This window comes from Phoxinus phoxinus (assembly GCF_949152265.1).
Source record: "Phoxinus phoxinus genome assembly, chromosome: 15".
Classification (NCBI taxonomy): domain Eukaryota; kingdom Metazoa; phylum Chordata; class Actinopteri; order Cypriniformes; family Leuciscidae; genus Phoxinus; species Phoxinus phoxinus.
In genome coordinates this window covers 154,138-181,181 of record NC_136890.1, presented here as the reverse complement: position 1 = coordinate 181,181, position 27,044 = coordinate 154,138, and the positions used below count along the sequence as shown (strand labels likewise).

Genomic DNA, 27,044 nt, shown 5'->3' with positions numbered 1-27,044 from the left:
CAGATGGAGGACCTGTGCCTAGACACGACCACAACACATGATGTAGTCAGCCGGATCCGGGCCGTATCCAGATCAGATGGAGGACCTGCGCTTAGACACGACCACAACACATGATGTAGTCAGCCGGATCCGGGCCGTATCCAGATCAGATGGAGGACCTGCGCCTGGACACGGCCACAACACATGATGTAGTCAGCCGGATCCGGGCCGTATCCAGATCAGATGGAGGACCTGCGCCTAGACACGACCACAACACATGATGTAGTCAGCCGGATCCGGGCCGTATCCAGATCAGATGGAGGACCTGCGCCTAGACACGACCACAACACATGATGTAGTCAGCCGGATCCGGGCCGTATCCAGATCAGATGGAGGACCTGTGCCTAGACACGACCACAACACATGATGTAGTCAGCCGGATCCGGGCCGTATCCAGATCAGATGGTGGACCTGCGCCTAGACACGACCACAACACATGATGTAGTCAGCCGGATCCGGGCCGTATCCAGATCAGATGGAGGACCTGCGCCTAGACACGACCACAACACATGATGTAGTCAGCCGGATCCGGGCCGTATCCAGATCAGATGGAGGACCTGCGCCTAGACACGACCACAACTCATGATGTAGTCAGCCGGATCCGGGCCGTATCCAGATCAGACGGAGGACCTGCGCCTAGACACGACCACAACACATGATGTAGTCAGCCGGATCCGGGCCGTATCCAGATCAGATGGAGGACCTGCCCCATAGACACGACTACAACACATGATGTAGTCAGCCGGATCCGGGCCGCATCCAGATCAGATGGAGGACCTGCGCCTAGACACGACCACAACACATGATGTAGTCAGCCGGATCCGGGCCGTATCCAGATCAGATGGAGGACCTGTGCCTAGACACGACCACAACACATGATGTAGTCAGCCGGATCCGGGCCGTATCCAGATCAGATGGAGGACCTGCGCCTGGACACGGCCACAACACATGATGTAGTCAGCCGGATCCGGGCCGTATCCAGATCAGATGGAGGACCTGCACCTAGACACGACCACAACACATGATGTAGCCATGGGACTGCGCCATCTACCTGCTACCTGGAGCCACTCTACCTAAAGGCCGTGTTTACCCTCTGTCCATCCCGGAGCAGAAGGTCATGGAGGAGTATGTGGAGGAAGCTCTTCAGCAGCAGTTCATTGGTCCATCTACATCCCCTGCCGCTTCTTTTTCGTGGCTAGGAAGGACGGAGGCTTGAGGCCGTGCTTAGACTAACGACATCTCAACTCTCAAACGGTGAAGTTTAGTTATCCCCTTCCTCTGGTCCCAGCAGCTCTGGAACAGCTGCGTGGGGACCGCATATTTTCCCATTTGGATCTATGCAGTGCGTATAACTTTATTCGTATTTGTCGGGGTGATGAGTGGAAGACCCTCTGGCCACTATGAGTATAGGGTCATGCCCTTCGGATTATCCAATGCTCCAGCAGTCTTCCAGGGTTACATGAATAAAGTCTTCCGGGAGTATCTCAACAGATTCATAGTGGATTATATAGACGACATTCTCATCTACTCCTCTTCTCTCTCAGAGCATAAGCGCCACGTCACTCTAGTTCTGGAGAAACTGAGAGCTCATAAGTTGTACTTGAAATTGGAGAAGTGTGAGTTTTACACCACCACTGTGCAATTCCTGGGCTACATCATAGACCAACATGGAGTCCAGATGGACCAGAGGAAGGTGGAAACTATCCGGAACTGGCCCCTGCCCTCAACTGTAAGGATCTTCAGCAATTCCTCGGGTTCGCCAACTTTTATAGAAGATTCATTAATAACTACAGTCTCATCAGTGCTCCTCTGACCTCATCTCTAAAGGGCCGGCCCAAGTCTCTGTCCTTGTCTCCCGGAGCCATCTTAGCCTTTCAACGTCTCAAAGAAGCCTTCCTGACCGCTCTAGTCTTGGTCCATCCTAACCCTGATCTGCCTTGTGTTGTCGAGGTCAATGCGTCCTCAACAGGGGTTGGAGCGGCCCTTTCCCAGCAGCAGGGTGATCCTCCCAAACTCCATCCATGCTCCTCCTTCTCTAAGAAGCTATCCTTCAGACTATTCTCAACTAGGCTTGAAAACTGCAATAATTACACCAGTGTTCAAATCAGGTGATCACACGGCTATTAGCAATTATAGACCAATTAGTTACAGAGATTATTCTTTTTTTTTTCAATTACAAATTACAGAGAAATTAATTTTCTGACCAGTAAATCACATTTGAATGGTACTCCATTCTCATTGCATCCGATGCAATTTGGGTTTCGAAAGTATCATTCTACAAGAAACTGCAAATTATTTTCTTTTAGAAAAAATAAAATCTAAATTGGATAAAGGAGGTGTCGTGGGAATTGTCTATCTAGATTTAAAGAGAGCATTTGATACAGTAAATCATGCTATTTTAATGAAGTTATAAAATGATAATTTCTCACCAGAGGTAATCAAATGGATAAGGTCATATTTGCTGATAGAAAACAGTGTGTCCGAGTAGGCAATTATACTTCACAAAGTTACTAATTCTGTTTGTTACTAATTCTGTCTCGAGCCACCAGGCACTGTTATTGTGTGGATAATCACTTAATTATTGTTAAGGGTTTTCTATTAGAACGGTGTCGTGTAAGTTAATAATTAATGACATTTGCAATGGAAGTGAATAAATCAAAACTAACTTTAGCTGGACAATAACTTTTTTCTAGAGCTGCTGTAAAGCCAAAACAATCTCTGTTACTTTAATTTCCTATTATCACTGTAAAGCTGCTTTGAAACAATCTGTATTGTTAAAAGCGCAATATAAATGAAGGTGACTTGACTTTGTGTTCTCCAAGGTTCTATATTGGGGCCGTTGTTGTTCAGGTTGCATATTAATGACCTGCCGGACGTTTGTGTATCTAAGGTTACGGTTGCAGATACGGTTATATGTGCAATTATCAGCTGCAATGGTCAATGTAGCTAATTGGTTAATACATTCATGTTTACATCTTAATGTTAGTATAACTATATGCATGTTTTTTTTATCAAACTCTGCAAATAGAGATCAAGATCCAAATGTGATATAGCAGCAGGAAGAAAATTATCAGTAGTCCATGAGTATAAATATTTAGGCATAATAATAGATCCACAACTTACATTTAAAAAACAAGTAAAAAAAAATGTGTGAATAAAATTAAATTGAATATGGTAAGTTTGAGACATATTACAAATAATTTAACTTATACATTAATGCCATGATCTTTTCACATATGAGTTACTGCCTTACCAGCTGGACGCAGACAGGTGGGACTACATTACATTCAATAGAAAGATTCTATAAGCAGGCTTTGAAAATATTGGATGAAAGGTCTAATTGATGTCATCATTGTAAAAATTTAACTAAATATACTTTTTTTTTAACTGGGGAAATGTGATTACATTTGGAGATATTTTACTTGTGTATAACATTTTGCATGGTATGGCCCCACCTCCACTTAATGAGTTTATTAGACAAAATCCTAACTCATCTACTAACCATTACTAGAGGGGATTGTGTAATACCACATAAAAGAAGTGCTTTTGGGCAGTCAGCTTTACAACCATATCCAGGAATCTCTCCACAACCACCACCAGGATGATGTGACGGCAGCAACAGTACAGCAGCACCAGTGCGCTCACCAGCGCTACACACACACACACGCACGCACGCAAAGACGGTCCCTTGCCGCCACCTCGACATCTTAGGCATTTAAGTGGCACTGAATTGAGTCACCAAAATCTGCATTCTGATTTGCTCCGGTACATACCGGTCACATAGGGGGTTTCGGTGCCGAACCCTATGCATAGAGTGGCCGTACCACCTGAAACGGGCTTCTCTCAACTTCGTCGTGATTGGGGCAACTCAAAGTCTTCACCTGATATCCTCATTTATTACATGGTCGTGGAGGGTTAGCCCAAGTATCCATCGGAGCATCTTCATTTCCACTGCATGGAGGGCTAACTCATATTTCTTGGTCATGGGCCAACATTCGGCTTCATAAAGAGCATCTGGGTGCACGACAGTCTTACCGAAAATGCACTGGTTGGACGTGACACTGACAATGCTTCGAAGGTGACACTCGACGGTTGTTCAAACGGGGGGCTTGTTCTCGGCCACAATGCGGTAGAAGAGGTCGGCAAGGAAAACCACTCCACGATCACAGAGGATCTCATCCCTGGCCTCCTTGATTTTATACCACTTTAATTCGCTTGGGCCCTGTCGTTGGCTCCCTCGTATGACGTAGCGGGTCCATATGTACGTCCAGCTCCAGGAGACGGTGATGTGGTGCAATGCTGTCATACGGAATCACTTTAGTGTTGGTCTCCAGCTTCAGGTCTCGTCCCGTACCACCAGTAGCCGATCTGAGCCGCATGGTCACCACTGGTGTAGATCTTTTCTTGAAATACGTGTTGGTCAAGTCAAGTCAACTTAATTTATATAGCGCTTTTAACAATGTAGATTGTTTCAAAACGGCTGATAAACAGATAATTTAAGGTAACAAAGATTGTTTTGGCAACGATCATTAGTTATTAAATTAGGGGCCACTAAGACGACACCGTTCTCTCTACACAGACTTTAAACTGAACCTGTGAGAAATGCTGATGGCGCTCACGTGCGCATTAAGAATTCATTCTATAGTTATGTGCGTTTTAATATGTGCGCAGGTTTGTAATTCCCTACAAACCAAGCCTTAACAAACTACTTGTCTGGCCTTAAACATTTTAGACAGAATTTGATCACTTCGGGGTAGATACGCGAAACCGAAATTTCCCCACAATGCTTTATCTGTAGAGTGGTAAAGGGATCCTCCATCGGGAGAGGCTAGTTGTCATCGGGTCCAGGCGAAGGTCCTTCGTCAGATCTGGATACGGCCTGGATCCGGCAGGCTGCGGGAAAACCTTGGGATAAACAAAGACACTAAAATTAGCGTAGATGCCATTCTTCTTATGATGTAACGAGTACATCAGGATTTACGGGAAGTGTTCCCGGTCCCGGCTGTTCTAAACTATGTAGCCTAACATTGAGTTATAGAAGTCTATAATGTGTTATGTGAATGCTAGGCCGAAGAGATGTGTCTTTAGTCTAGATTTGAACTGACAGAGTGTGTCTGCTTCCCGGACAATGTTAGGAAGACTGTTCCAGAGTTTTGGTGCTAAATAGGAAAAGGATCTACCGCCAGCAGTCGATTCTGATATTCTAGGTATTATTAACTGGCCGGAGTTGTGAGATGGCAGTAGACGTGAAGGACTATAATGCGTTAAGAGCTCGCTCAAGTACTGCGGAGATAAACCATTTAGTGCTTTGTAAGTGATCAGCAATATTTTAAAATGTATACGATGTTTAATAGGCAGCCAATGCAGTGTTGACAGAACGGGGCTAATATGGTCATACTTCCTGGTTCTGGTAAGAACTCGAGCTGCTGCGTTTTGAACTCGCTGTAGTTTGTTTATTAACCCCCTGGGGTCTGAGGTGTTTTCTGGGTCCTGGAGGTGTTCTGACATGCTCTAACATTTGTGCTTATTTCTGTTACTTGTGACATTTTCATGGCTAAGGTCTTATTACACTGCATTCAGCACAAACTCTGCTACAATAATATGTCAGCAGCATGTATGTAAAAGTTTGTAGTTTTGAGATAATAACATTTATGCGTGGTTTGTGAAAATGACCAAAAAAAAAGTCACTGAAATAATGTCATGAAACACAAACTAATTATTTATTCGCAAGGCTTTTGAAAATTGTATCACGTAGCCTAGAATATTTGCTCCAAAACTATGTGAAAATCATCCTGAATACTCATTCAGATAAGACAATATATTGATTTAAAATTTGTATGACATGTTTTGTGTAAGAAAGCTTTATGCGAGGAGGCGTAAACCACCATGAATATTGAGTGTTTCACACCTGAGAGAGACAAAGAGCCTCCCATAATGGCCCTATTAGGAGCTCTCAGGCACTATCATTACATAACCTTGCACAAAGAATGAGGAGATTTAAAAAAGAACGGCTTTTTGATTGTTTGAATTTATTTACAACACAACATAATCCAAAGATACACAACAAATGGCAAAAAAGCACATTATTTAACACACTGAACTAAAGACAGAGACTTAACCAGTCACACAACTTTCCTTTCCTGAAACATAGTGCATAGCCTACCTGTCATTTCCAAGGTGTTTGATTTTTCACTTTACCTCCTCGTGCTCATGTTGAAGTCAGCAGGACGGGTAGCTACCTAAAATAAATATATATATATAAAAAAGCTGTGAACATGCTGATATCAAGAAGAAACCAGGGCTGCATGATTGTGGGAATACATTTTAGATTTCTGGTGAAAATTACTTTTTAAAATTTACAAAATACACACACACACACACACACACACACACACATATATATATATGTATATATATATATATATATATATATATATATATATATACATATATATATATATACACATATATATACACATATATATACATTTGTTGTGCCTTGTAGGCATATACCTGCAGGGCTGAATCAAATAATAAGAACAATAGTATAGCAGGCATAGTTAAAAAGGAACACTTCAGTAACACTACACTAGAGAAAAACATATTGATTATCATATTATGTTACTTCAAATGTTTACAATCGATATGACGTTATGAAATGAGATTGGAGTAAAATCATGGTGCGTTTTGCTTTTCAAACGCACGTCGCGCGAATGACTCAAACACACAGCGCGTGCAGGGAACATTCACTGAAGCATCGTGCAACAGTTCAATGGCAATATGAAGTTTATGCAACAATAACACTAACTAATATAATTCAGAATTATTTCTTACCTTAAAATCGTTCTTGTCTTCAAATCGCGATCTTCTTCTTCAGATGTAAACCCAATAATCTCACAGCGTGTCTTCCAAACTCGACGAGAGCAGAGGACTGATAAAGTTTGCCGCTTTGTTGTTGAGGTAATGGGGGCGTTCGCGCGACACATGGACGATTTGCATCTCTATATGTTTTGCGCGTGTGGGTGTGGTCACATTAAAACTAATGAGGAAGAGTTAGAGAAACTGAATATCTTGTTGGTTTTATACAAATTACTTAAACAGAGAATATTTGTTTTCGTTTTGAATCAGATAATTTAAAACTACACACTTAAATGATTATAAATATATAGAGCTCACAAATGTGTGACAAGTATTCGCTGAGTTTTTTAAATGTTTAGAGAGGTGCTCAAGAAAAAAAAAGTTCACGAGACGGAGAGGCAGAAAGCACACCCTGTTTAATTTCTTTATTTTACAAAAGCACAACGTTTTGTTTTGATTGTAAGTGGACACATACAAAAGTAGACATCTCACAGATTCTTTTTTAATTTTTATTAAGTCTGTATGACCATATATGACGGAGAATTTTAAGTTTATTCAGCTGCTATGTGAAAAAAAACGTGCAAATCACGCCGGCGTGATTGCCGACCCCAGGGGGTTAAGCGTGCAGGGCAACCACCCAGTAGAGCATTACAATAATCTAGCCTTGAGGTCATGAACGCCAGGGGTGTGTTTCCCAAAAGCATCGTTAGCCAACTATGGTCACAAATTCCGTCGTTATCAGCAGTTCAACGAGTCAGTGTTTCCCGAAAACATAGTTCCAATGAACATTCACAAACAGCATTGCAAAGTTGTGTGTTTGGAACGACAGATCTCGACCTGTGGTTAGAAGCAGAGTTTCTAGTTTGCATGCCATGTGGACTAAATAAATAAATAAATAAATAAATCCGTATCTTGAGCAAAATGTGACTAGCTAGTCACATCGTACTATGGTAGTAAAGCAGTGAGTTATGTCATTGTACGGGAAACGTACAATGTGGGTTGTGGGTTTCCACACATTCTAGTATGCGACTGTAACGCAGTATGTCATTACGGGAAGAAGGAGGTGGAAACCAGCAAACATTCAAATATTTTTAATAAAATATATAAACAAATAGAAAAACGAAAGTAAAGACATCAGCACCTCATGGTCGACTGCAGCAAATAAAATAGTCCAGGCCTGGTCCTCTCTCATCCTTCACGATCGTCGCTCCTCCTCTTCTGCTTCCGCTCCTCCGTGAGAGATATGAGACCAGTGCAGCGCGCAGGAGTCGCTCATCAGCAATCAGACCACCGCCACTCTGTCACGGCCCTCGGCATGGTCCTGCTCGCAACAGCGACATCCACCATCGGTCCGTGGCAGTGTCCTCCATGGCAGTGCGCGTACTCAGGAGTCGCACTTCTTTAGCCTTCTCTGTCCTTGAGCATATTTCTGTCAACGCTGAGGAAAGAGCGGCACACATCGCCATCGGGGGATGCCCTAGTTCGATGAGCCGACTTTGGAGACAGTTCCATAGATGCAATGATTCTGAGTGATCATTTTATGAAAAACTGGCATGAAGAGTATAAATGTGATGAAATGACTTAAATTTGCTGTATTACTATATAATTATCAATTAAGGCGAGACACGGCAGGCAAAAACATTTTTTTTTTTCCCACTGGTCAATTATGAGATTGTGGGCTATTTGTCTTCAATAACATGTCTTCTTTCAGACTTGTGCTGAAAAAAGTCCAAAATACACATTTAGGTCTTTATTTTACTACACTTTGTTTATTTGCGTGTGTAGATTTCGCCTAAATTCAACAAAAGTTAGCGTTCTAAATCTGATATTAGACAAAATTTGATAAGCTGATCCGCGATCGCTGTCTGCGCCCTGTCATCACACACACCGCTGGAAAGCTCTCTCTCTCCTTTGCAATGCTGTCGGATCCAAATATGGTAATGTCCTGTTTATCAGCAACCAATCATGAAAGTAAAATGCGCGATTTAACTCGAAATGCACAATCTCATTGGCTGATGCCAATTTCTGACAATGTGATTCGTTCAGAATTGTCACGTGACGCGCTCTAACATTTCATACTGTTTGTATTTATAAGTGATTCTTTCTTATACGACAGGCTTAAAGTTTGTTGTCATACCCTGACAGTTTCTGCTGACTCTGCAGTCGTCTTCAGAAGCGGCACGTGATGTTGCGGTGACGGCTATGGGTGTGGTATGTTTAGTTTTTGTCACTCCACCGGTGTGATGGACTGTTGATGTGTTGATGTGTTGTGTTGGATGTTATGATCAGTGATGGATGAAGCAATAATAAGTTTTGGATGTTAAACAGTGTGACACTTGGATTTTACTTGGACCTTAAGCATATTGTGTCTGTAATTTATGGCTTTCAATAGAAATTAGTGGAATTTTGCCATAAAAATCTTTAAAGGCCGTTTTCTCGAAATGAGTTTTTTCTCACACTCCTATTGACGATTTTCCACTTCTGTAGCACTTCTACACACACCAAACTTAACAGTCGTATTCCTAACTATATTGTGAAGGTTTGTCTAGAGGGATTTGTTGATCTATCATTCTTGGCCTGATTTATATGACATTTTATGTCTATAAATAGGGCGGAAATATTTTTTTTTAAGGCTATTGGCAGTATTTTCAGATTTACAGGGTAACAAAAGGAGATATTCACAATCCCCTCTGGTAATGTCTTTTCTTTGAATATATTAACAAAATGCAAAAATAATTTTGAACCTTATTTTTTTCAATGGTCAGATTAGTCACTTCAAAATATATGCAAATGTGTGCATATTTAATTAGATATAGCCTGATTTGCATATTTAAAAAATAAAATTACAGAAACCTTGCAATAGATTTTTCTCTCCTATTCATATGAACAACCAACTGATAAAGTTTCATGGTGATATCTGTAAGTTACGTCTTTTACCCTATTCACCTGTAGTGTCTCGCCTTAATGATAAAAAGGGTGAATTGTGGAAGAAATGTTATCTTTAAGATGTGTGTGACCATCATATGGCAGTAGAAGAGCACACACACACCTTATTTAAATATGGAGTTGTATTGGAATGGTAACGAGTGTTGGTACGTGACAGGAGAGCGTCCACTCAAGGATAAATGTGATGATGAACAAGTCTAAGAATGCTGGTTGAAATACCATCACTGGCCTAGAAAGATAACTTACTGGGAGTCAGGACTATAACGGAGAGAGGATGCCCTCGCTTCACTGTCTCTGTGTGACTGTACGACTGCTAGTCCTCATCAAAGACTATTGGAAATGTTTGTCTCTTATTCAGTGATATAATGTTGTTTGCCGTGTCGTGGGGGACCGCCACCGCTAGCCATTAAAGTCTTTACCAGCCGATACCACGAGGAGGTCAGGGTTTCAGCGGCCCATTAAATCTAAACTGATGCACAAAATCCAGCCTTTTTCCATCCCGGCGTCAACCATTGGCTGACACATACACAGGACTAATATTTTTCAAAAGTATTTGTTTTTTGTTGTCCATAAGAGGAAATATTCTACTTGCCAACTCCAAAATAATGCAGTTGTTGAGATGTGATACAATTCTGAAACAATTGACATTTTTGTAATATTGCACAATGGTGTCACTTCTGTTGTATGATGTAAATACAAATAATCTAACAAGATTAATAATTACAAAACCAAACCTGAACAGCAAAAGCCTGAATAGATTACATTTTTGATGGGCTGAAGTGAGAAGCGGTGGTGTGTGTAGGGGAATGGGTTTACACGTCCTCACTGATAAATCTGCTTTCTGGCTCTCGGATCAGCACAAGGTTTCCACGGAGACGTGTCACTGCAGAGCTCCATGGCGACCAGAGCACGAGCGCTGTTCACTGGGAGAGACAAAGCCAGAATCCTGCTGTGAGTTTGAATGATTAATGTGTTCACGGTCACCGAGAGCACTCCAAAGCCTCACACATCTTCGTGTGTTCCTGAGACTGGAAAGATGTGCTTCAGAATCCAGTATGGGAAAGATGCTGAAGCAACATTTTCTGTACAGAATCCTTGTTTTTAAGGGTCTTATAGATATGGTTAAGCTCCTCCTTCAGTGCATGTCTATGGCTGTCTTTCATCTGTTTTAATGTTGGCTATATGAAAATCCAACACCTAGAGGGCATGCAGAAAACAGGAGATGAGTGTGCTTTCTATTATAAGTTCTGACGCGCTTGATGTCATTCCATTCTTGTGCAGTTTTATGCTTTTAGTGATTTATCTCATACCTTTACGACTGTAAAGCAGCATATTCCCCAGATGATCATTATCATGACTGCACATCGTTTCCTCATACTGGTCTAAATCAAATGGAGACATACTGCTAAATATGAACATCATAAACATGTAAAGTATCTCGTTGTCGTGAACACACAGTGACGTGTAATGATCAGCGGGCGCAGTAATTACAGCGGCGTTATCCCGAGCCCACTCGCCGACACCGACTGACGCCGAGTGTGTGGGTTTGAAATATTTGCTCATCTTCATCATCGTCACTGAAAGCCTATGTACAATTTCTTACTCGGGTCAGAAAGGATTGAGATAAACAGGAAAGTGATTTGTGTCATGAAATCAATAAATGCGCAGTAATTGTGAGTAGGCGACTTTGTGTTGTTTGTAGAACTCTGCGACACATAACCTACGAGACACAACAGCAGCTGTGCAGTCCTGTACGGTTTCATAGCATATTCCTACATTATCTTCTTGACTTCCAACCAAAAATATGTCTCATTGGCTAATGCTCAGAAGAGGATGTTTATAGAAAATGACAACTGTGGACTTTGTTTAGCATGTTTTACACGCCAGTCTCCGCACATGTTTTATTGTGATGTAATCTTGGAACTTTGACACAGTGATGCAATCGATTGCTTCAAATGTAAAAGCATGTGACTTGTTCTGTGTGCCTCATGTTCGTACCTCGTGGGGTTTGGGCCTCAGCCATGTTTGTGAGTTCTTGTTTGGTAAATAATTGTGTGCAAGAACACGTGTAAAATAAGCAGTGTTGTGATGCTAAGAGTCTAAAGAGATGTGAAGGTCAACATCAGTCCTGTATTTGAGAGCTTGCTCTCATGTTGCCTTTCAGAAATAAATTCTCTCTTTCGCTGTCTCTCTCTTTCTCCCGCCCTCCCTTTTTTCTTTCTTTCTCACACACACCCACACAGAAACAGTCACATCCACAGGCAGGGAGAGCGAAGGATGAGGCATGACACATAAAGAGAAAAGCATTTATTTTCGCTTTGCTTCAGCACTGCGCTTCTCTTTTCTCCTCTATTTCTGGTTCGCTCAGCCCTCAGGTTATCTTCTGGACGCTGATATGAAGATGCAGGTCTGTATGGCTTCATCAGGATTGTTAAACAGGATCTAGCGATCTTTACAGCGATCTCATAAGACAGGCTTCCAATATCTATTGAAACGTACAGTCTCTACTATTTCATGGATTTGATCTAATAGCATGCTTCTGGAAATCATTATAGCCGTGTGGTTTTCTTTTCTTTTTCATTTTCTTTCTTTCTTTCTATCCTTGTTTTTCCTGCTAATTCTAAAGACCAAATTAATGTTCATGTGGTGCGCAAGTTTGTGATGTCACATTGACGTCTTGCGTGGTATAAGATTGTATAATTTATAATGTGAGATAAAGCATTCAGGTGTAGAGGTTCACAAACCAAAATCAATCAATCCCATTGCAAAGAGAACAGAAAGTACTGGTGATGATCGTAATACTCTGTGCTAAAATGGTTTGAGTGTATCATGCGTGGCTGAAATGTTGCTGCAGATATGTTGATAATGGCATCAGCATTTTTTGACTATCTCAGCACAGTTCATCACACAGGCACTCAGATGTGTGTTTAAAGACATTTTGATGAATTCAGATGGCTTTGTCTTCTACATTGCTCCATATATATATATATATATATATAAGTATTTCCAAGTACCGTGTAGTTTTTGAGATAATAGAATATCCATACAACAAAAATGTTGGTATTATGTGGATCTGGAAATTAATTAAATTATCATCACATGATGTTGAATATGAAAATACTCAGTTGTTTACTTAGAATAGCTACTTCTATTTGATCTAGCACTTAAGAATGTTATTTATTGAAATGCCTAATATAGTCTGGTTGATTGTCATATTAAATATTTTGGTTAATATTTGTGGTTACTGAAATGTAAATTATAATTTTTCCTGTCTAAATGTAGTGTTTCAACTATACTGAACAAAATTATAAACGCAACAATTTTGTTTTGGCCCACATTTTTTTCTTTTTTTTTTTCTTTTTTTTTTTTGGCCCCCTAACCCTAACCCTAACCCTAATTTTGTTCTGGCCCAGCTGAACTCAAAGATCTAATACTTTTTCTAAGTACACAACAGGCCCATTTCTCTCAAATATTGTTCACAAATCTGTCTAAATCTGTGTTAGTGAGCACTTCTCCTTTGCTGAGATAATCCTCCACCTCACAGGTGTGCAGATCAAGATGCTGATTACAGCAGGATTATTGCACAGGTGTGCCTTAGGCTGTCCACTATAAAGGCCACTCTAACATGTGACCACCATTTGCCTCACGCAGTGCAACACATCTCCTTCGCATAGAGTTGATCAGGTTGTTGATTGTGGCCTGTGGAATTTTGTAACCCTACGGCCACCATGGGCCACTCGATTCACAACGTTGCCATCAGCAAACCGCTCACCCACACGACGCCACACACGCTGTCTGGAATCTGCCGGGAAAACCGGGATTCATCCGTGAAGAGAACACCTGCGAAGGAGATGTGTTGCATTGCGTGAGGCAAATGATGGTCACACCAGATACTGACTGGTTTCGTCACACCAGATACTGACTGGTTTTCGGACCCCCCCCCCCCCCCCAATACAGTAAAACTGCACATGTTAGAGTGGCCTTTATAGTGGACAGCCTAACGCACACCTGTGCAATAATCCTGCTGTCTAATCAGCATCTTGATCTGCACACCTGTGAGGTGGAGGATTATCTCAGCAAAGGAGAAGTGCTCACTAACACAGATTTAGACAGATTTGTGAACAACAGTTGAGAGAAATAGGCATAGAACAAGTCTTAGATCTTTGAGTTCAGCTCATGACAAATGGGGGCGAAAAGTGTTCAAAGAGTATATGTTTGATGAGGTCCCTTATTGCATTGCATTCCTAAGCATCAGTAAATGAGTTGGAAGGCTACATTTCTATGCTGTCAATTTCAATGAATTAGTTTATTTCAGTCCTCTGTCAGTGTCCTCACGTTGATTGAGCATTTGGTCAACTGCTTAATAGTAATAGTAGATAGTAATACCTGGCCTTTTTGTCCTTTGTTTTGGTCCCCATGAGGACCGCAGCATATAAATCAAACAAAATTATTTTTTGAAAATGTATTAATGCAGAAAGTTTTGTGTGATGGGTCGGTTAGTGTAAGGGGTGAGAATATACAGTTTGTACAGTATAAAAACCATTATGTCTAAAACATGGAAGCCCAATATATGGGTGTGTGTGTTTTCAAAATAAAAGTGAAATGCACGCAAGTTTAAGTTATTTCAGCATTGATCTGTAAGTGTGTAAAACACGCTTAGATCTACATTTCTCACTCCTGGCTGTCTGTGTCTTTCTGCAGTGATTAATGGAATGAAGTGGTGATATGGCTCTGGATATGGAGAGGACAGTCTCTAAGATCATGTTTGACTTCCAGAGGAACTCGACCTCTGATGATGACTCTGGCTGTGCGCTGGAGGAGTACGCCTGGGTGCCACCTGGCCTCAAGCCTGAACAGGTAACACACACCTAATGACAACATGAAAGCATCTGCAACTCAATTTAAAGGGATAGTTCACCCAAATATGACTTTTATTCACATATAAACATTGATCAGCGAACATAAACAGAAGCTCAAATGTGTTGCGTTGCGCGAGAGAATTAAAACTCGCTGGATTTCAAGCTTGAGCTTCCATTTAACATGTTTTAGATCTCCATGTACATTTGCTGATCAGTGTTTATATTTGAATAAAAGCCTAAATTAAATCTGTTCATCCTATAAAGTGTTTGTCTCCCTTCGGAAGACATCAGAGTTTTGAGTGGATAGGCTTTCAATGGAGGGACAGAAATGCGGCTGACAGGCATTGAGTACCTCGCGGAGCTCCTCTAGAAGACTCTTGCGGCGATTTATTGTTTTATCCGCGGCAAGAGTGGTTATCGTCAGCGTTCTACTGTGATCGCACTTTCTGGATTACGCAAAGGAAAGTATCCTTGTCATTATGTGACTAGCTGACTGTCGTTGAGACGCTGCAGGGAAAACTGTAATGCGAGTGTGCCGTTCCAAAACATGAACTGGATTGACGGAGTGGGAGCCTCCTATAAACGTATGTTTATATATAAAATCCCGGAAAATGTACCAGACTATTAAACACGTCAGTACAATCTAGATTGCTGTGGATGACTGTTTGACTGGACTGTTGACTGTTTTTGAGAAGGGGGTTTATTTATTAATTTTGTTTCTTTTCTGTAACCTATTTTGTGGCTGGACAATTTTGAACAGATTTTTGTTTTTATTTCTTCTTTCCTCTCTTACCAAAAGTCAATTTTGGGACACTTGAATGTGTTGACTTTTGAATATACAGATTTGAATGCAATTCCATATCTGAGTCCTGTGGTGTTGAAATTGGGTTTATTTTCTACTCAAAGGTACATCATGTAGGAATTGCTCCCATCTAGCAGTGAAATTGTATTTTGCATTCAAACGAATAGTGCTCTCTAGCGCCTCGCTTTTTCAAATGCGTTTTGCAACTACGGGAGCCATTATGTGCCAAGAAGCTATGAACATGTCTTCCAATAGCCCTTCATCGAGTTTAACTATACATGTTCTACTGTTATGCTGCCTATATAATGAATTACACAACCAAGCAATGAAAAAAAGCTTGTAATTTAGACCTTAACATTGACTTACCTGTCGAGAAGAAAGCAGGCAACTTCAGCGTCCCTTTCAAAGTCTTTCTCCTTCATTAGCTCTTTACACCTGGGAAAACCTATCCCAATATTTACCCTAGGTTTTTGAATTCGCCGGTCACGTTTCCTTTTAAATAAAATTTTGCCAACGAGGATTCCTTCTCCTGTGGCTCGGCAGAAGTATGATCCTGAATTATGAAGTACCGTGCAGCCTTTCAAATTTTCCGTGGCAGTGACAGGCATTACGCCTCTCTCCATGTCCGTTTCTGCCGGTATCAGTCACGTTATGCTGGCTCTGAACGGAAATGCGTTGTGCAGAGTCTTCACATCTGTGAAACAAACATTCGCGCGTGCGTATTCGCGTCTACCGTGCCGCACTCTACGCCTCATTCGCGCCGCAGGAATTTTTTACGCGTGTAACGCGTCTTTGCATTGTCTTAACATTGAAATCATTTGCGTCTGACGCACTATTGACCGCGTCCGGTGTGAACGCACCATAAGAGAGCGTATTGTATTATCTCACCAGGGTTCAGTTCTTGGTTTTAAAATGTTGTGCTATGAGTGGTGCAACCATGTCTAAGACATTTTCACATATAGAATTAAACGTAGACAGAGGCTCTTCAGCACTCATATTACCAAGACAGTCTTCCATTGGTAGAGTAGAGTAACATCATGGAAAGCTAAGGCATTTCTGATAGTATTCGAAATAAGCTGAGAACGGCGAGCGTAATTAATAGATTTAGGTGCATCAAATGCAAAAGGAATAAAAAACTTATGATCAGAAAAACATTTTCACACACCTCAAGATTACAGAGGGAAAAACCATGAGAAAAACAGGGAAAAACACTAAGTCAAGTGTATGTCCATGATGATGAGTGGAAGCATTGACTTGAAGAGCAAAATCAAAGGCATTTAATAAATTAGAAAATTCCTTAGCTAGCAGGTCATTAGCACAACAAATATGAACATTAAAATTTCCTAATTTTAAAAGTTTGTCATATTTCGGAATGAAGTCTGAAAGATCAGTTAAAAACTCCTTGGGCCCTATTTTAACGATCTGAAACGCAAGTGTCAAAGCGCAAAGCGCAAGTAACTTTGTGGGCGGATCCCGGCGCTGTTGCTATTTTCCCGGCGGGATAAATGACTATTGCGCCTGCCGCAAATCTAAAAGGGGTTGGTCTGAAGTAGCTTCATTATTCATAGGTGTGGTTTGGGCGTAACGTGAAATAAACCAACCAGAGCGTCCTCTCACATTCCCTTTAAGAGCCGGCGCGCTTGTTCCATGGCGGATCGCTATTATAACGGCGGGTTTGCCAGCGCACGCCAGTAGCAGTTCACAGCCAAAGAGACCGATGTTCTCGTCAGGACCGTAAAACACAGAGAAGTGACATTGGGGATGATGGGAGAAACCCACCCAAATCAGCTTCGGTTAAACAGGCGTATAATGTGGGTAAATGTGTAGCCTAATCTAGATGATTAAAAAAAAAAATCTAGATAGATCTTTTTCCACATCTTCATGGACACAACAATGATTTCCCTCGTGTGTTAATATTTTTCCTTGTAATAATGTATGATTTGCAAAAATGAAAACTGCTGCATCTGTTTATATCAGAGAATCAAAGTGGATGCACATTAACACACTACATTATGGCCAAGCACGCGCCCTTAAAATACCATATCACTAACGCGCAACGCGCCATTGTCTTTAGACTGTTTTTTTCTTGGTCAGTGGCGCAATTGCTTTCTAAAACTGGAAAATAGCACCAGGGCAGTTTTGCGCCGGAACACACTCCTCTTTGCGCTGAACCGCCCCCGCGAGCGCAAGTTCATTTCCTAATTTACCGACGTGCGTCTGTGGAGGGAAAAGTCCACTGTGCGCGGGTGCAAAATAGGAATGATACATGCGTCGGTGTACAAAGTCAATTGCGCTGGGTGCAAGATAGGGCCCCTTGTTGTATATATGGGAGCGATATATTACTGCAAGCAAAAGTGGCTTGTGAAGTTCCAGCATAAACAGCTGTAGTTCAAAGCTGTTATACTCATTCAATGCAATAGTTCGGCAAGAGAAAACGTCCTTGGAGGCCAATCCTCCACCTCGCCCAGTCAAACGGGGAGAATTAAAAATTATGCAGTTTGACGGTAAATGTTCAGAGAAAGGACTTAAATCCCCAGCAGAAAGCCACGTTTCAGTTATAAATAAAAAATCCAGATCCAGAGAAGAGAAGAGAAGAAATCATTAATGATGAAAGTCTTATTTACCACAGATCTGGCGTTAATCAAGGCCATTTTTAGCCGTGGCCGGTGCTCGGTGGATACCTCAGGTTCCTTCGCCCTAGGTAGTGTGCGAAGATGGTCTGTGCACACTCCTCCATAGAAGAAGCGAGGAGAACAGAAGCCAGGAAGCGGAACCGCCGTAGTCGGAATCAAGGGTATAATCCCAGCGTGTACTGGCTCCAGAGAGCGCCATCGGATGAAGCAGTTCTTGTCACAAACCATTGCAAGGAGCCCCAGTGGAGACTGAGACTCACGATGGAGTGCCAAGAAGAGCTTTAACTTCACAACTATGCCACCTCGTCTTCCACGTCTCCTGCGTTTTTTCACCAGTAGGAAGCACGGCCAATGGCGTAGATAGTCAGGTATAGACAGCAGTAAGGGAGGGGGAGCGTAATATGGACCAGTTCTAACTTGATTAAACAGTTTGTTTGAGACGACTTCCATGTTTCAAAGAGATAGTCGGTCATAAGTTAATACTGGTGAAGCACACTGTGTCAACTGAAGTGTAGAGCAAAAAGAAACGAACAAACTAGACAGCACAGCAAGCGAAATACGGCAGGCCACATACAACAGCGCTATCTTTTCAGGACTTACTAGTCTCAATATAATATACACTGTTAAATGGAGGAGCTCTGCAACCATTAGGATGGGTTGAAGTGCAACTTGCAGTGCAAACATTAACAGTCACCCTACCTGTGGTTGTCCTTTCCCCACAGATGCTTGCCTTTCCTGTTGTGTTGGGTTTAGACTATCGTTTCTTCAGTGGGCTGCAAATGGACATACGGAACAATGTCTACTGCTTTTAGACTGATGAAAAATATAATTTTCTGAAAAATGCTCACTTCCATGACTGGCACAATTCTTCACCTCTTGCTCTCTTTTCTGCTCTTCCACGTCATACAACAAAGGAATAACTAAACCATCTGCATGTAGTGTGCCAAAACACCTGCCTAGATGAAAGAGGAAAGGAACGTTTTCTGATACAAGTCAAGCAGAACTCTGTTGTCTGTGTAAAAAAGATGTTTTGACATATTGAGTTTGTTACCCAAGATGTTCCTATAAAACAAAAACCTTATCGTGTTTCTCCTACAAAACAGAAGGTTATCAAACAGCTCATTGATTAGATGTTAGCTGCTAATGTCATCATGCCTTCCTCTTTAGCATGGTCTTATCCCGTGATATTGATTCCCAAGAAATCTGGTGGATCCCATTTCTGTGTGGATTACCGACAGGTAAATTCAGTCTCTCAATCAGATGCCTATCCGCTTCCTACCATTCAAGAAATTCTTGAGTCCTTGAGTGGTAATGTCGTTTTTTCCACCTTGGACATCAACAGTAGATATTGGCAGGTTCGAATGGAAGAGGACAGTCAAGATAAAGCTGCCTTCATATGCAGTCAGGGGCTATTTCATTTCAAGGTCATGGCTTTTGGCCTAAAAAATGCACCAGTGACATCCCAGTGGTTGATGGAGAGAGTCCTGGGAGAGCTACAGGGATAGAACTGGTTTGTCTATTTGGACAATATAATTATCTAATCTCCATCAATGGAACAGCACTTCCAGGACATCCAGGCTGTTTTGGATAAATTGATAGAGGCCCATCTGACTGTTAATAGGAAGAAAACACATTTCTGAAGTTTCTTGGCCTCATTGTGACTGCTACAGGAATCAAGGCAGGTCCAGAAACAATATCTCAGTTCAAGAATTTCCTGTGCCAAAAAACATAAAGGAACAAAGATGAATGAAAGTCTCATGGGATTGGAAGTACACGATTTTCATTTTTGGTTGAACTAACCTTATATATCTGTAATGTGACATTTTCAGTTGAAAAGATGGTATTCCATGAGAAAAATGCTAAAGGCAACAAATGTATGGCAGGATTTGATCACAAAATTGTTATATATAATAATTATATTATTAGAAAAATAAGTCACATTTTTCATAATTGTGTAATTATTTGTTTGCTTTTCATCATTTGTTCATTTTGTTGTAGTGAAATTCAATTTAATTTGCATTTGTTTGTATAACTTTTTACATACATATCGTTTCAAAACAGCTTCACAAGAAATGCTTGTTTCTATGTTACAATTAAGAGTAATCTGTTATCAGAGGTGACTGTGTAGAGTAATGTACAGTTTAAAGGCAATACAGATCATGCGTTAGCCAACTTCATGTATTCGTTTAAGCAAAAACAATGGGCATGTTAAAGCAATGATTAAATGTTGTGATCATAATGATTACAATGTATAGAAACTTTGGCATTGGTGCATGTTGATTCAGAGTTGGTGTCATCTAAAGTCCTGGCAGGGGTCATCATCTCTTCACAGATGTTGGATCATCTGAAGCCCTAGCAGGGGTCAGCATCATCTCTTCACAGGTGTTGGGTCATCTGAAGTCCTGGCAGGGGTCAGCATCATCTCTTCACAGGTGTTGGGTCATCTGAAGTCCTGGCAGGGGTCAGCGTCATCTCTTCACAGGTGTTGGGTCATCTGAAGCCCTGGCAGGGGTCAGCGTCATCTCTTCACAGGTGTTGGGTCATCTGAAGTCCTGGCAGGGGTCAGCGTCATCTCTTCACAGGTGTTGGGTCATCTGAAGTCCTGGCAGGGGTCAGCGTCATCTCTTCACAGGTGTTGGGTCATCTAAAGTCCTGGCAGGGGTCATCATCTCTTCACAGATGTTGGGTCATCTGAAGTCCTGGCAGGGGTCAGCATCATCTCTTCACAGGTGTTGGGTCATCTGAAGTCCTGGCAGGGGTCAGCATCATCTCTTCACAGGTGTTGGGTCATCTGAAGTCCTGGCAGGGGTCAGCGTCATCTCTTCACAGGTGTTGGGTCATCTGAAGACCTGGCAGGGGTCAGCGTCATCTCTTCACAGGTGTTGGGTCATCTGAAGTCCTGGCAGGGATCAGCGTCATCTCTTCACGGATGTTGGGTCATCTGAAGTCCTGGCAGGGGTCAGCATCATCTCTTCACAGGTGCTGGGTCATCTAAAGTCCTGGCAGGGGTCAGCGTCATCTCTTCACAGATGTTGGGTCATCTGAAGTCTTGGCAGGGGTCAGCTTCATCTCTTTTCTCAAGTGTTGGGTCATCTGAAGTCTTGGCAGGGGTCAGCTTCATCTCTTCACAGATGTTGGGTCATCTGAAGTCCTGGCAGGGGCCAGTGTCATCGCTTCACGGGTGTTGGGTCATCTGAAGTCCTGGCAGGTGTCAGCATCATCTCTTCACAAGTGTTGGGTCATCTGAAGTCCTGGCAGGGGTCAGCGTAATCTCTTCACAAGTGTTGGGTCATCTGAAGTCCTGGCAGGTGTCAGCATCATCGCTTCACGGGTGTTTAGTCATCTGAAGTCCTGGCAGGTGTCAGCATCATCTCTTCACAGGTGTTGGGTCATCTGAAGTCCTCGTAAGACGCTGGATCCAAAACTGGAGCTGGCGTAATCTTAAGGAACAGAAAGTAAATGGAGAATAATAAATTAATCTAGATCTCCTAAATATTTTTAGTGAGACTGAGCCCCAATCATTATCAGGAAGGCTATTTCAGAGATTAGTGCCAAATGTGAAAACTCTCTCCCTTTAGTGGACTTAGATATCTGAGGCACTACCAGAAGCCCAGAGTTTTGTGACCTTAAAGAGCGTGACGGATTGTAAGGCGATAGAAAATCGGTTAAATACACAGATGCTAAACCGTTTAGGGATAGGTCAGTAGTGATACTTTGTAATTGATATAGGACTTAATAGGTAACCAGTGTAGGGATGATACAATTGATGTTATATGATCATATTTTCTTTAGCAAGAACTGGTCAGAACTTTAGCAGCTGCATTTAGGCTTCAAATATGCAAGCTTAAGCAGAATATAATGTCTTATTTCTTTCTTTTGATTTTGAAATGAAACATGACAAGGATGTATTCTGACAGGTTTTATTAGATTCACTCGTAGATATTTAGATATCAACGATCTGTGCTTGTGAGGGAAATAGGGCAGACGAGGATCGCTGAGCATTTCTGATTTGCTGTTGACTCACACATGCACACATTTTAAAATGTTTGATATCGATATAAAATATTGTGCTCTTCATCTCAGATGCAATCTAAATTCTCAATTCATCTCAGTTCATCTCTAACCAATACATCACACACATTACACAAAAACAGAGTTTTTGAGTAAAACGCTGCGTTTTACGCTGTGGGTACACCCCTGTGTGATTGCGTCGTGAAGCATGTGTATAATCAGTCCAATGAAAGAGCGAGACGTCATAGGCGGGTGACGTCATAGACCAGGAAGCTATAAAGCACCCCTGAAAGCAGAGCGCGTCAGCTTCTGAGCCTTCAGCAAGCGCTCTCTGTATACTGTCCTTGTCTATTTATTGTTGTCTGTCAAAGTTACACTCACAATATATATATATATAGGGGACACACATCAGCTTTGTGTCGCTTGTTTGGCAGTGGAGCATGCCCAGTCAGTTCTCGAGGGGGCTGACTGTGAGCATTGCGAAAAGCTGTCCGTGAGGACGCTCCGCTCCTGCCGGGACGTTCTTTGAGGAGGACGGTTCGGTTCGAGCTCCCCAAGGTGCGGGTCCTGCTGTTGCCAAGGCACAGCGGCAGCACGCATCTTGGGGTTTCAGAATTTTTAACCCTCAGACATCCAACTATAGTAATGTTAAGGGTATTAAAGATTATGGTTATATGGCAATACCTAAGCTATCTCTCTCCTGAGTCATTGAAAGCCCCGACGTTACCCACCAAGCAATTAAAATCTACATCAACGCTGGTGGGTAAAGCGTATTCGGCAGCAGGTCAGGCAGCAGCATGCTTACACACTATGTCTATTTTAGAAGCATATCAGGCTGACCTGCTAAGGGACATTGACGATCAGGAGGAAGTCAGCGCTGAAGCAATTCGAGAATTGGGTCGTGCAACAGATCTTTCTCTCCAGGCCACCAAGGAGACGTCCAAATCAGTGGGCCGTTCTACGTTGGCCTGGTGGCCATGGAGTGCCATTTATGGTTAAATCTTTCTGATATAAAAGATAGAGATAGGTCTGTTGTTCTGGACACCCCTCTTTCGCCTTCAAGTCTGTTCGTCCGGTGTGAACGCACAGTAAGAAGAAGTCCTGACGCTAAGGGCGTCAAACTTCTGAGGAGGTTCCCTCCGGGGAGGGACGGTTTCGAGAAATCGGTCCTCCTCGGCGCCCTCTGGGGTGCGACTCTCTGAGCAGGGTCAAAGCGCTACCAGTTCGGTTGTTCCCTGCCGGTTCGCCGCTTCAGGGCACAGAGGTGTCAGCATCCCCATACGATCCTCTGAGGAGGGTCGTAGAACAGTCAGTTCAGTTGTTCCTTGCCGGTTCGCCGCTTCAGGGCACCGAAGTGACTGTTCGACCAAATCCAGAGACCAGTCTCGAGAGTAGAATTTCTGGCAGCGTGGAAACTACTGCCAAAATATTTCTCAGTGGGTCCTGCATATAATAGAAAAGGGTTACAGAATTCAGTTCGCCCAGATTTCAAGGGGTCCTTTCCACAGTGGTGGACATGGGGGCAGGCTCTGGTTATGGAGCAGGAAGTACTGACGCTTCTATAAAAAGGGGCTATAGAAAGGGTTTCTCCTCCCAGCAAAGAGTCAGGGTTTTACAGCCGTTACTTCATCGTTCCGAAAAAGGATGGGGGGTTGCGTCCTATTCTAGATCTGCGTCATTTAAACAGCAGGGTTCAGAAACTCAAGTTCAAAATGCTTACGCTCAAACAGATTGTATCACAGATTCAGTCCGAGGACTGTTTTGTCACAATAGACTTGAAGGACGCTTACTTCCATGTATCTATCCATCCTCATCAAAGGAAGTTCCTGAGGTTTGCTTTCGGGGGCGAAGCATACCAATATCGGGTTCTTCCGATCGGCTTAGGTTTATCACCCCACACCTTTACAATATGCGTGGATGCAGCTCTGGCTCCTCTGTGACTCCAGGCCATTCACGTATCAAATTATATCGACGACTGGTTGATCCTAGCTCAATCCGAGCAGATGGCAGTTCGGCATCGAGATGTCGTTCTGTCTCACATTAAGTTGTTGGGGTTGCGGCTAAACGCCAAGAAGAGTGTACTCCTCCCAGCTCAGAGGACCACTTTTCTAGGGGTGGTGTGGGATTCGACAATGATGCAAGCATGATTGTCTCCAGCACGTATTTCTGCGATTCTCACAGCCGTAAAAAGGGTAAAACTAGGCCAGTAACTCACTGTTAAACAGTTTCAGAGACTGTTGGGTCTCATGGCAGCTGCGTCCAACGTAATTATTTTTGGCTTTCTGTACATGAGACCCCTGCAGTGGTGGCTCAGGACCAAGGGGTTTTCTCCGAGGGGAAATCCGTTCCCCAAGATCAAGGTCACGCGGCGATGCCTACGTGCATTGGTCATGTAGAAGAAGCCTTGGTTCCTCGCCCAGGGCCCAGTGTTGGGGGCTTCTTGTCGATGCTTAACGCTATCGACGGATGCATCCCTCACAGGATGGGGCGCGGTCATGAGTGACCACTCGGCGACAGGTCTCTGGCAGGACCATCAGCTTTCTTGGCACATAAATCGGCTAGAAATTATGGCGGTATTTCATGCACTCTTGAATACTTCCTACAGACCTGAGTGGCCACCATGTGCTGGTCCGTACGGACAACACATTGGTGGTCTCCTACATCAACCATCAGGGGGATCTGAGGTCTCGATTATAATGCAAACTAGCTCATTAGATCCTCCTATGGGCCCAAGGGAAATTACTGTCACTCAGGGCAGTATATATTCTAGGGCATCTGAATGTGGGAGCAGATATCCTGTCAAGGCAGGGGCTGAGGCCCAGGGAGTGGAGACTTCACCCCGAGGTGGTGGAGCTCCTATGGGAGAACTTTGGTCAAGCTCAATCATCCGATACATCCAATTTGGTTTTCGCATCATCCGATGCAACCCATTGTCCGCTTTGCTCCTCTCGGACTGGATGCGATGGTGCAGGTGTGGCCAAAGCTACACTTGTACGCTTTTCCCCCGGTATCGATGCTCCCGGGAGTTCTGGAGAGGGAAAGCCGAGAAGGGGCTCATCTATTGTTAGTATCCCCGTACTGGCCGGCCCGAGTATGGTTCTCGGACCAAGTGTCCCTTCTGGACGGCACAATATTTCACTGTGGGCCTGGCCTCTGAGGGGGCCCAGCTCATAGAATCTGGTCTCTCGACTGAGGTCGTTGAGACCATCCTTCAATCCAGAGCTCCCTCCATGAGAAAACTTTATGCTTTGAAATGGAAATTATTCTCTACCTGGTGTGGAGAACGTAATTTGAATCCTGTTAACTGCCCGTTCGGTACAGTTCTTGATTTCCTACAAGAAAAGGGTCTCTGCTGGATTATCTCCTTTCACCTTAAAGGTGTACATAGCGGCTATTTCTGCTTACCACACCCCTCTGGGGGCTACTTCTCTTGGGAGACTTCTCTAACCCTAACCTCTTATTAATCGTTTTCTCCGTGGCACATTGAGGCTGAGGCCTGCACTGCACTCTAGAGCACCAGAATGGGATTTGGCCATTGTACTTGAGGGTCTGGCCTTGGCTCCCTTCGAGCCTATTGAAGAGGTTTCAGAAAAGTTCCTTACACTTAAAACTTTATTTCTACTTGCGATTTCTTCTATAAAGAGAATTGGAGATTTGCAAGCCCTGTCGCTTGCTCCTTCATGCCTGGAATTTGCACCTGGTATTGTTAAAGCATTTATTTACCCTAGGCCGGGTTACATTCCTAAGGTCCCTACTAATGTTGCAGGCCCAATTGTGCTGCAGGCCTTCTGTCCTCCACCTTTTAATACCCCAGATCAGGAAAGACTCAATCTGTTATGTCCCGTTAGGGCTTTGGATGCCTATGTTCACAGAGCTGCCCTGTGGCGTAGATCAGAGCAGTTATTTGTTTGCTTCGGTTCAACTAAGAAAGGTTGCCCTGCATCAAAACAGATTATGAGCAAGTGGGTAGTTGAGGCTATCTCACTTGCTTATGAAGCGGTCAGACAGACTTCACCTTTGGCTGTCAGGGCCCATTCTACTAGGAGTATGGCTGACTCTACAGCTCTAATTTCGGGAGTTTCCCTTTACAACGTTTGTGATGCGGCAGGCTGGTCCTCACCGCATATATTTGTCAAATTTTAGGACTTAGACCTCTCCACTCCTGGGGCTAGGTTGCTTGCTTCTTAGTGTGCACACAGACTTCACACAGAACGGGCACTTGTCATTATGGCGTAGTGGGCATGGGGTTCCCACAGCGTAAAACGCAGCGGGAGTTCCCTTGATAGGGAACGTCTTGGGTTACGTATGTAACCTTAGTTCCCTGAGAGGGAACGAAACGCTGCGTTTGCCTGCCATACTTCCTGCATGCCCTGATCGACTTGCTTCAGGCTTATCAGAAGCTGACGCGGTCTGTTTTCAGGGGTGCTTTATAGCTTCCTGATCTATGACGTCACCCGCCTATGACGTCTTGCTCTTTCATTAGACTGATTATACACGTGCTTCACGACGCAATCACACAGGGGTGTACCCACAGCGTAAAACGCAGCGTTTCGTACCCTCTCAGGGAACTAAGGTTACATACGTAACCCGAGACGTTTTCACACCTGTCCGATCCGTACCATAATAATCGCCTCTGAGATCGATCATTAATTAGATGAGGTCTCCATCTGAGTACCCCTCCTTCTTCTCATGACACTGTAAATGTTGCCTCACTCTCCTCAAAAAGTTGAACAGTCCATCTGGCTGATGCCAAGGGTTTCTGTTTCAGTTTTCTCTTTAAATCACCCAGCAATACAAGTGTACACTGCTGAAGAAGCAAAGGTAGCTTTATTCATCTCTCTGCTTAAAGGAATAGCACTGGACTAGGCCAAAGTCCTTTTAGGCAAGTCGTGCCAC

General features: G+C 43.0%; 1 protein-coding gene across 2 annotated transcripts in view; it reads left to right on the top strand.

Moving 5' to 3' along the window:
* Positions 1-27,044, top strand: part of prickle2a (prickle homolog 2a) — a 101,522-nt gene that overhangs the window by 24,724 nt on the left and 49,754 nt on the right. For both annotated transcript variants that reach the window (XM_079638153.1, XM_079638152.1), the window contains exon 2: positions 14,545-14,700. In XM_079638153.1, coding sequence (XP_079494279.1) covers positions 14,569-14,700 — 132 coding nt within the window. In that variant the 5' untranslated portion in view covers positions 14,545-14,568. The remainder of the gene's footprint in view (positions 1-14,544; positions 14,701-27,044) is intronic.